General features: G+C 35.6%; 1 protein-coding gene across 5 annotated transcripts in view; it reads left to right on the plus strand.

Annotated features, from left to right (window-relative positions):
• Positions 1 to 12,169, plus strand: part of Edil3 (EGF like and discoidin domains 3) — a 536,979-nt gene that overhangs the window by 383,225 nt on the left and 141,585 nt on the right. For 3 of the 5 annotated variants that reach the window (NM_001427434.1, XM_087634184.1, XM_087634186.1), the window contains 3 exon segments: positions 1,290 to 1,445; positions 3,166 to 3,310; positions 7,656 to 7,840. In NM_001427434.1, coding sequence (NP_001414363.1) covers positions 1,290 to 1,445; positions 3,166 to 3,310; positions 7,656 to 7,840 — 486 coding nt within the window. 5 annotated transcript variants of the gene reach the window in all.

Below are 12,169 nucleotides of genomic sequence, written 5' to 3' on the forward strand. Positions count from 1 at the left end.
ATAGATAGATAGATAGGTAGGTAGGTAGGTAGGTAGGTAGATAGATAGATAGATAGATAGATAGATAGATAGATAGATAGATAGATAGATAGATAGATAGATGCATAGAGATAGATAGAGATAGAGGTATTTCATCGTTTTGATACAAGAGTAAGACTGAGCTTTACTGAATGAGCTTTACTGTCATGATGTTCTGAGAGTAGGGAGACACTGGGACAACTGTTTGAAATAGTGCCTCTGGTACCTTCTTTCACAACCTGTATTATTTAAATGATAATCTCAAAGGCTTACCAGATCACAGAAAATCTTATTCACTGGCATCTCTGGCTTTGATGACTTTCTCAGGAAAAAATGTTGTAAAATTAATAACTAATATAAATGTGAGAGACATTTAAATTACCTCTATTTGTAGACATAGAAAGACTAAAAATTTATAGCAATTCATCTAAAATGGTAAATTTTTGTTAAACATACATGTGTAGATATAATGAAAGCACTCAGAGCAAATGAAATAAGGTTTGGTGTTTATTCTGTCAACTGAATAAATTGAATAAAGCATGCATGTTTCCATTCTATTGTAAAATTAGTATAAAATAAGAGTCAAAAGGCATTTTCTATTTAAATGACAGAGTCATGTTTTTTAAATGTAGCTGTCCATGATTCCTGCAGCAAATTGATTTCCAATGAGAAAGGTCTATATCAAATAGAATGTTGCCAAGTGAGAAATTGCAAAGCTCCCGATCCCATGACCCTCGGCCCACCACAGCAGAGATGATGGAGCACGGATGCTTGTGGTTGGTGCTGTCATGCCTGTGCTTTTAGCTTTTCCTCTTCTAACATCCAACACTCTAGTGGGCTTGCACGGCTACGCTTCCTTTCAGTGGAAAGTCTGGAGTCCTCAGTCAGTGAGATACACCAACAACCAATCCCATGGCCATCAGAATTTCACAGTCACGACGGGATTACCGAAGTGTGTTCCTGTCATTGAGTTAATGAAAGAACCGTGCATAAATATCATGGCCAACCAAAGACTTTCTGTTTCTATGTTGGAGGAGGGCAGTGCACTGAACATGTTTTTATATGCCATCACTGGAAGACACTTTGAATTTAAAGTTAATATATCACCATTTGATATATTTGTATGAAAAATGCTGAATATTAATTAACATTTCATATCAGTTGAATCTATGAAGAAAAGTAAAATGTGCTGTTGTCAGCATCGATATTGCCTATATTGAAACCCTGACAGCAATTAGAGAGGTTTTCATTGATTATATTTGTCTCCTCAGATAAATTTACAAAGAAAAATGAGAGTAACGGGTGTTATTACCCAAGGAGCCAAAAGGATTGGAAGCCCAGAATACATCAAATCCTACAAAATTGCCTACAGCAATGACGGGAAGACCTGGGCAATGTACAAAGTAAAAGGCACCAATGAAGAAATGGTAAGCCTGACTCACTCTCCAGTATGTAACTAAGGTTCCATGATGACCACATTGTCAAGTGACACCTGAGCCTTCTGCTAGAAGCTTATGTTCAAATCCATTTCTGCAGCTTTTGGAATTTAATTGGGTGAAAGGGAGCTGGGCTTCCCAAAGTTAGAAATTTCTAACAGCTGCCACTTAAACTTTTCTAAGATTTTAATTGGTGCTCCTACAAATTATTCTCAAGGAGTTTGTAGAGGGTTGTATATAACAGATAAGCTACTTTAAGGACAAGCAGCCTACCAAGTTATTCTCCTTGCTTTTACAGATAACTTTGTCCTCAATCGAATAAATTATTATGAAAACAAGAATATGAAATAATAGAAATGATGGAGATCTGTGCATATTTTGCATTGGAAATGCCTTTGTTACTGAATTCAAGAATAAAATGCTGTGGAAAAAGAAGTTGTAGCATCTAATATCTCCTTTTTCCTTTGGTGTTCAGAATGTTAAACTAATTCATTTTGTAATGATACTTGAAAGTCTGATTAAAATGCATAGAAGAAATGGTTCTACCTGAAAAATTTATTCACTTGCAAGTGGACAGACTCAAGTTATATTCAAAATTTTAGGGTGCTAATTTTTAAGAGACAGATGATAGATAGATTGGCAGAGAGAAAGGTAATTGAAAAATAGCTAGGCAAATAAATGGTAGACAAACACACAGATGGATGGTAGATGATACGTGTGTGTGTGTGTGTGTGTGTGTCTGTGTGTGTGTGTGTGTGTGTCTGTGTGTGTGCAGACAGACAGACAGATAGATGATACATAGATATATACACAGATAGACACATAGATATGGAGAGACAGAGACAGAATGACTTCCTCTGTTTCTACAGACATGGCCTTTAAAGTGGTAAATAAGGGGACTAGAGAGATGACTCAGTACATAAGAGCATTCATTGTTCTTATAGAAGACATGGGTGATGTTCCCAGCACCTACACTGGGCTTAAGAACAATCTACTTAACTACAATTTCAATGGATATGGTGTCTCTGTCTACCCTTGGTGGGCACACACTTGGTGTACATACATACAGGTCGGCAAAACACATGTAAAATAAAATAAACAAATCCTTGCTTTAGTCAGGGAAGTGTTATTATGACCCAGTACACTGCATTTTATAATTTTAATTCTAATTCAGATTTCATATGTGGCTGCTGCTGCTGCTGTTGTTGTTGTTGCCTGCTAATAGCAAGGTGTTTCCTAAATTCTCAATAATATTTTATTACGATCTTTTAAAATTGTTTCAAGTGAAGCACAGAATACGTATATGAAAATGAAGAAATCATATATATATATATGTATATATATATATATATATATCCCCACACATGTACTCACCCATCTGTGCACATGCATGTGTGTGCACATACACATATACCTTTAACATACACAAATATATGTATATACATATGAGTAGTAGGGTCTTATTCTATGTCCTAGGCTGACATTGAACCCTGTCTTCTAAATATCCTCTTTTTTTATTGTTTAAAAGGTTTTAATTTAGAAGAACTATAAACATGGAGACTTCATTGTATAAATGCATGTTAAACAAACATTGCAAAGTATGTTATCAAGGCATCTAAATATCCTCTTATCGCAGCTTCCTTAACACTGTTATTCAGCCATGAGCCACCATGCTCAACTTTGAAAATCCTGCATATGTCTTCACACACAGGTCTTCCGTGGCAATGTTGATAACAACACACCCTACGCTAATTCCTTTACACCTCCAATCAAAGCTCAGTACGTAAGACTCTACCCCCAAATTTGTCGAAGGCACTGCACATTAAGAATGGAACTTCTTGGCTGTGAGCTCTCAGGTAAGTTAACTGTTTGCCGTAATAGAAATGCCTTGAAAGAAAAGAGAAAACACCAAACATCTCTGTATGTGGTCAGCTAGTCATCTCTAGGTTTTCAGCACTTACAGAAGTTTATTTCTTTCACAGAACACGCAGGGCATGGTTCAGTGAGAAAAGCAGGCTGTTTATATGTCAAATAAAGTTGTATGCACCCTACAGAAATAGTATACCATCAAGTAGAGCTCTCTGTAATAAAGTGGGATACATGGAATTCTCATGAGAAACTGTTGTCAAAAGATACACTCAATTGGTTTTAGTTGTAAATATGATTTATGTTTGGTAATAAAAGTTCACTTTAAAAATACAATCTGCTTGACCTCATAAATTGTGCAAATTTAGGCTGTAAGCTCCAAAGAAAGTAACTTTTAACTTTAAACTTGGTGCTTTCTTTTTAGATTTTATGAAACATGTAAATTTATCCTCTTACCCTGGGGAACAATACATCAACACCAAGAACACTACTATAAATTCATTTTTGAGCATTCTCAGCTAGCGACCTGCTTATTATATGTCAGGGTTATCTAGCTCAAGGATGATCTATCAAACACCACAGAGCTAAATAATTCTTCCCAATCATCACAACAAGATGCAAATATGAAGACTTTATGTCTGAATTCCATCATTTTCCTAACTATATTAGGAACTAAATACAAAATCCCCTTCTGCCTTTCAACTCCACTATGCTTTACTGGACAGCTACTGTATTTCATCCACTGGAAACTTACCTATCTTTGCCGTATGGTGGCAAAAGATTTCTTTGGATCAAACAACTGTAAATAAATTAGAATGTTCTCTTATGTCACACTTTAGCCTAAGCCCCCAAACAGGGAAAGTACTTTCTAAATTTGAAAGAATAAAGCTGGTTTAAAATTTTAAGTTAGTCCTTTGAAAATGCCATACATATGTTTAATTCATCTCATTACTCTCTCCCCTGTGTTGTCTTAAATCTTCTGTTCCCCGTGAACTCACGCTTCTCCCTACCTGTCCCTCATTAGAATCTTTTCTCTGGAAGGACAAAACTCTGAGGATCTTTATCAAGGGCTCAAATTCATACTTGATGTATGGTTACCTCTGTATGTTTATGATACAGAAAAAGAAAACAGTTTTAAGCAAATAAAATACAGAGTTAAACTACCAGCATTGGAAAAATTGAGAATAAATGTTCCGTCTCAGTGACTCTATCTTAAGTAACTCGTATATATATTCTACATTGCTGGTGTTTGTGAAGGAATTATTTCACCGTCATTAATTTATCTTAGAAGAGAGATTATTTTGAATTATTTAGACCAGATTATTGACTGTCAGTAAATGTGAGCAGAATCATTGCCACAGAGTGTGTGGATTGCGTGTCTCAGTGTCAGCAGAGGCCAGTGTCATCCCTAAGCCATTCATCATAAAGTAATCACGAGGAAGCCACAGTCTGATGAGGTTTGTAGTAAGCCCACTGGTTTTTTTGGTTGTTTGACATCACCTTCCCCAATTCGTCAGTCCTTTGATTCATGAGGATCAGCTTCTCGTACATGACACCGTTACACCCGTAAGGGGTAAATATATTTTGCTTTCAAGCTTGACAAGAAGTTACACCTGACACTTTAAGACTTTATTTTCTCAGAAGGAAGCAGTGCTCCATCTCCCAGCCCCACAAATTGATTTTAAACTTGGCTGCAGAGAACAATCTATCTTGCCAACTGTTTTTAAAAAGGAGAATTTCACCATAGATAATCAATGCTTATGTTAATACGTTGTTAATACTTTACACACACACACACACACACACACACACACACACACACACACGCACACAAAGTTCATACTGGTAAAAGTTATTTTGTATTCACAAAATCACATGAATGAGACAGAAAATTTGTGAGATATTAAGTCCATTGCTAAATAACTTAGCTATGATTCTTAGAAATAAACATTGACATAGTATTTTATAATATTCTAAGATATTTCTTTAAGGGTGTACAATACTGGAAAGGCCAAGTCTCTGTAAATGTTTTCAGCAGCCTTAGGTCTTTAACCTTACCTGGAAGTAACTAATCCTATTTGGACACTTGAAAAAACATTTTTTGCACTGTCTGAAAGATAACTTGCTACATTTGGAAGGAAATAGATCATGTTAATAATTAGAGAAATAAAACTCATTCTTCCATTTTTCTAACTAATAATTATTACTTAACACTTTTTCATCGCTATGTACTGGCCATCAGAATAGATATAAAGTAATTATGTGATTAAAAAGAAATAATCAAATCCATTTCTTTTGTATTGATTTTTTCAGTTATTTTATCACAAAGGAGTAATAAGTTATTATTTTTATTATTTTTATTGTACATCTTCTGCAAGCTAACCAAAACTGTTACAAAGATAAGTCTACATCAGGGTTTGAGGGCAAGATCTAAGTAGGAGAATTCAGAAGCTTTTTGTTCAGACTGCATCTTACTTTGGAGTTGTCTGAAGACAAATATCATGCCATCATGGGTATTAGAACTTTGTGGAATTTGGATTCCCTGTTAGGGAATTTTTTTTCTGTCAGAATTTGCATTTTAGTTTTAGACCCTTTTTTTTACCATTGCCTTTAGGATACAGGTCTCTTCAATAAGATTCTGACGAAGAAACAGCCCTCCATGCTACTTCTTGTCAGGCAGTGGAAATAAAGACACAGATACAGACTAAGCAGAGAAGCCACAGGAAAAAAACAACTGATTCAGATTGACTAGGGCAAACAGCAGTTAGATAAAGTGGATTAATATGAGTGGAGAGTTCCATGATTTCTTTTAAATCCTACACATCAAGCAGTATGTGTTGAATAGCAGTACCAAGTAGGCAGTCACTGATGCACTGATTCTGGGAGATTTATCATTCCAGTTTCTGCTGGAATGAGTTTTATGGAGATAATAAGAGGAGCTAACTTTCATAGAATGTTGATTATCCCAACAATGTTTCTAAATACTTGGTAGTTTACCAACTAATTTATACCTGTCCAAGGTATCTTCTCTTCTTCACTTTGAACACTGAAACATAAATTGAATATATAATAGGTATAAGACCACACATCCACTGAAGGAAAGACCAATAGGATATGCAAAGAAGGTATGGCCTGGAGAAGTTCTAATTCCTTGGCAAAAATGTAACAGCTTTTAAAAGAAAGACTGGCTTACTGGACAATACAATGAAAGACTCATGTCTCCTAGACAAACCTGGTAGGTAACCTTTTAGCACACACAAACACGGATATTTTTAATACCACATAAATCCAAACTTTGTAACACAATTGGAAACACATGTGGTAAACTTGTTAATCTTCCAAAAATATGGAAGTACTCAATGTTATTTAGTATTAAGAGTTTATGAAAAGAATAATAATGGTTATATATACACATATATGTAATTTTTTATTTATAACAATAAGATATATCCTATCATTCTATCTATAAATCATTCTATCTATCTATTTATCTATCTATCTATCTATCTGTCTGTCTGTCTGTCTATATCTATCTATCTATCTATCTATCTATCTATCTATCTTAATCATTTTTCTACTTTCCAATTCCACAGCTGTACACTGACTGGCACATGGTATATACTGAATGAAGATTCCCTTCTTCCCTTCTGAAATAAACCATATTTAGGCCAGAATAATAAATGATATAAACTAGTGTTGAGGATTTCAGCACATACCTTTCTTTCTACCACTGAAAGGCTAAGTGAAGATTGCTATAGTAGAGGCCAGCATGACTACAGATGAGGTACTGCATCTAAATTATAGGAGTAGTGCTTATTTCTCAGACAACAAAATGCTGGTCAGTTTAGAATATGAGTGTGCCGCAATTTACAAAAATGACTCTATACTGGGGGAATTTCCACTGGTGATATTATGAAAACAAATAAAAGAAAACCAAATATACTTTATGAGAAAAGGCCCATTCTCCATGAGACAATAAAATTGTCGAAAACTAAGGAACAGTCTTGAGGCTTCCAGTAATGAGACAGGAGAGAGCATTTCAGCAATGTTTTCAATTTGCAAAATCATCTATCACAGAAAAGTAGTCTGAATTGTCTGTCTTGTTTTCAATTTTTCCAAAATATATTCAGACGAAATAGCTTGAATTGGCTATCTTGTTTTTCTATTTTATTCCAGATTTATTTCTTATTATAGCTCCTTTTTGAATTTAGATGTTCTCTCTTTGGGGGAATGAATAGCATTATGCTCCATCTTCTCTTGCCAATCTGAAATGAACAAGGAAAAGTTCCAGGATGATAAATTGTTTTCTTCATAGAGTTCTTCTCATTCTGCCAGGCTGTTCAGAACCTTTGGGGATGAAATCCGGACATATACAAGACTACCAGATCACCGCCTCCAGCATCTTCAGAACACTCAACATGGACATGTTCACTTGGGAACCGAGGAAAGCCAGGCTGGACAAGCAAGGCAAAGTGAACGCCTGGACTTCCGGCCATAATGACCAGTCACAATGGTTACAGGTAACAGCATGAAACTACTTCATCACCCACCAATCTTGTGCCTTAAATGATGTCTGAGCTGCTAGCTGAATGTCAGAATCATTATTTTAGAAAATTTTAAATATGCTTTCGTATCTGACTTTGCCAAACTAAGTAAACAGAAATTTCATATGAATTCATTTCTCTGGCCTCTATCCATTCAACATTGACTTGTAGATAAAGGCTGTGGGCAAGTTGGATGGGTAAATTGTACCAGAACACCCTGAACATTCTGGATATAATTTGAGACTAGCTACCTTCTATGTCTTATCTGTTCTGTGGTTTGTATTTGATTTTTAAAAATTAATATCAGAATCCAAAGACATTGAAATCATACCACTGTCCTGCAGGGAGTCTCATGATACCATGACTCACGACAAAGTATCTCTTTACCTGTGGTTGCTAAGCAATGAGATAATTTGAGTACACTGTCACACAATTAGCTTATACAAGAAAAATGGAGATTCTGCAGAGTCTGTTTACAACTTGCAACGAAAATTAACATCTAATTCCTTTTAAAACAGACCTCTTGAAATACCTTTATTTGTAAGATACCTTTATGCATACATAGTTTTGTTAATGTCTCTTATGGCAACAGAAACACGATGGCTGAATTTCATAAACAGGTTGATGTACATGAACTCCACTTTGATTTCATACTTGATCAGTAAGCTTAGAAACTTGTGATAAACCATGGTAGGTCTGTAAACCACCACCAACACAACAACAACAACAACAGCAACAACAATAAAAACCACTTAAACAACAAATGCTAACCCTTACCAAGTTTCATCTGTCCTTACTACAGTCACCTGAAGTTTCTAATACTCTTTTTCAGTTGTCTCATTGAGTTTTATAATATCATAGTCACACCATTAGAAATGGTCGAATTTTCTTTAGTTGCCTTAAATTTTGCTTGAACTATTATTTAGGTTACAAACATTATGAGTAGTTATATATGAGTTTCTCTTATTATTTTTATTTTAGATCAGGGGTGTGTTTTCTGTTTTTACTATGTCATCCAAACTGCTTTTCTCATCTAGCCAATAGCACTACATTAATCACGTATGTAACTAGTGATTGTATGTGATGTACTCCTGAAGCCTCTCCTGTACTCAAACATCAGATGCCTCCGGCCCTGAAGACATCACTTGTTTCTTCGAGTTAATCTTTAAGTTGAATAAAATAACAGCAATCTTCCTCTTTCCCGAGGTTGTTAAATGTTCCTTGTTGTCACCACCCCTCATCTATTTGTTCTGCTTTCACTAATGTCTCTCTTATCCATGCCAACCAAGGCCTCTGATTAACTGGCTTACCAATGACTGGTGATTCTAGCTCCTGAAATGGAGGCTATATCATCTTGAACTTATGACCATTCTTCCAAGCCTTACAGTAAGAACCCAATTCTCACTGTCACTTTAAGATCTAAGCCACTCCTATTTCTGTGTTCCTCTTGAAGTTCATTAATTTCTTAGTTTCTCTTCTTATGCTTTAAAAAAATTATGTTTCTTTAATCATAATATGTGAGTATGTGGATTGGAAAATGCTTATGTGTGTATGCTAAAATGCAATTTTCAATTGCTTTCTCTAGGCCTAAGAATAAAATATAGATTTCTAATACAGCCTAAAATCTTTCCCTACTTTGCCCTTATTCATCTTTAACAATACTCATTTTAACTTCCTCAAGTTCCTCAAACGCAACACCATCCAGCTCTCCCTATTCTGTTATGAATTTATTCTTAATAAGGAAAAGGAAAACACACACACAAAAACCATCAGCTGTCTGACACCAGATCCTTCAGCTGAGCTTTGTATGTCGCTTATTGTAGAAAGGCTTGTCTGTTGGCTATGCCCTACTTACATCTAATCTAGGATCTCCTATATACATTAGTCTCACATTATCAAGGTTGAATGCCTTTCCAGATGCCTACAGAGGCCTACAACCACAGATCGTACTGAATCTGTATATAGATATCTCCCAATATGCTTTGAGAAGTACTGTCAATTATTCAAAGAACTAAACCCGACCCATTTTGTGCTTGGGTGCCTCCTTTTCATTATTCTTGTATTTGGATATAATTTGGAAGTAATGTAAAACTTCCTAGAACAATTTCAACATAGTAGTGAGGGGATATAACTAATAACTAATGAGCAGGTAGCACACAGGATAGACACACTGAAAAAGGACGTGACTTATGTGTTGAGCAAAGTATATGCCAGCTCAAAAGCCCATGGCAACACTCATGGATGGTTGCTACGTAAGAACTGTGAAATATTTATTTCTGTAATTTCCACTCAATATTTTAGTATTGGATTGGTTATGCATGACTGGAATAAGAAGGAAATCCATAGAAGATAAGGCTGCTGTTTTTAATGTGATTCCTCCATAACCTCACCATAGTAATATCAAGTAGTTTTGAAGTTGTAACTCGATGCTAGATTGATAGCTTCAGAATGACTGGTATATTGCAATGGCTGTCTGTTTGCTTTCTCAGTTTGTACCCTAGTACCTAGCCAAATACAATAGTGGATCCTGGCATGTAGAAGTTATATTATAATGACTTGTCACATGGAGATAATGATTTTGAGGAAGTTCAAGCAATGCGTTTTGCTCTGTACAGTATGTATTTGATCTTCAGTATAGAAAGCCAATTTTTACATATTTTAAAATCATTATTCTAGGTATCAGGCATATTAGGTAGGAATTTTGTCATTAAATATCAACTTCATGCCTAAAAATTATGAGTAAGATTTTAAATGTATATGTGTGTGTGTGTGTAAAAGATCAAGATTCCAAAAAAAATAATAATACATGTACTTTCAAATTCACAGTATGAATAAACCATGAAAAATATCCATTACCTTCCTTAGGATATACTAGGATAAAGACAAATTAATTTTGACAATTGGCTATAAAATATTTAAAATTGTTAAGTATCCAAGTCACCTCTAAGATATTCTGATTATAAGGAAGATTATTCATGATTCATAAAACATGTAGAGATGAGAAATATTATACACACAAATAGCAACCTAGACAGATGCTTATATTCTAGAAATACACACACAAAGGAATGGCTAACGGCAAATTTCTTTAGAAAGGCAAAAATGAAATAAATATATTTACATGAATAGATTTGTGATTTTTTTCAGAGCAAACATCCATCCATCATTTTATTTAAGATGTCTTCTTAAAGGCTCCTGCACACTAGCATTGATTTATTCTCTCGATGATATATTTTCTGTCGATTCTGAGACCACTTCTTCAAGTGGATATCTAATTTTTATCATGTCAAAACAAATCCAGACTCTCTGAGGAAAAATAAACTGACAACTTCTATAATTTATTTATTTTTCTGGCATTGTGCAAGGAAAAACTTCCAGAATAGGAGTATTTTTTCATGCTCTCTACTATGGGAATGTAATCTATCCACTGCACATGCTTAGATAGCATTGGTGCTGGTAAGTGTTTAATTGGAAGAATGATTAATGTTTTTTTTCCATCTCTATTAAATTGGGTATTTATTTACATTTCGAATGTTATTCCCTTTCCTGGTTGCTAGGCCAACATTCCCCTAAATCCTCCCCCTCCTTCTATGTGGGTGTTCCCTTCCCCATCCTCCCCTCATTACCTCCATCCACCAACAATCCCTTTCACTGGGGGTTCAGTCTTGGCAGGACCAAGGACTTCCCCTTCCACTGGTGCTCTTACTAGGCTGTTCATTGCTACCTATGCAGTTGGAGCCCAGGGTCAGTCCATGTATAGTTTTTGGGTAGTGGCTTAGACCCTGGAAGCTCTGGTTGGTTGGCATTTTTGTTCATATGGGGTCTCAAGCCCCTTCACATCTTTGAGTCCTTTCTCTGATTCTTTCAATGGGGATCCGATTCTCAGTTCAGTGGTTTGCTGCTGGCATTCGCCTATATATTTGCCATATTCCTGCAGTGTCTCTCAGGAGAGATCTACAGCTGGTTCCTGTCAGCCTGCACTTCTTTGCTTCATCCATCTTATCAAGTTTGGTGGCTGTATATGTATGGGCCACATGTGGGGCAGGCTCTGAATGGGCATTCCTTCAGCCTCTGTTCAAAACTTTGCCTCCCTATCTCCTCCTAAGGATATTCTTGTTCCCCTTTTAAGAAGGAGTGAAGCATCCATATTTTGGTCATCCTTCTTGAGTTTCATGTGTTCTGTGCATTTGGGGTAATTCGAGCATTTGGGCTAATATCCACTAATCAATGAGTGCATATCATGTGTGTTTTTCTGTGATTGGGTTACCTCACTCAGGATGATGATTTCCAGTTCCCTCCATTTGC

The sequence above is a fragment of the Rattus norvegicus genome, chromosome 2, assembly GCF_021556685.1.
Source record: "Rattus norvegicus strain SHRSP/BbbUtx chromosome 2, alternate assembly SHRSP_T2T, whole genome shotgun sequence".
Classification (NCBI taxonomy): domain Eukaryota; kingdom Metazoa; phylum Chordata; class Mammalia; order Rodentia; family Muridae; genus Rattus; species Rattus norvegicus.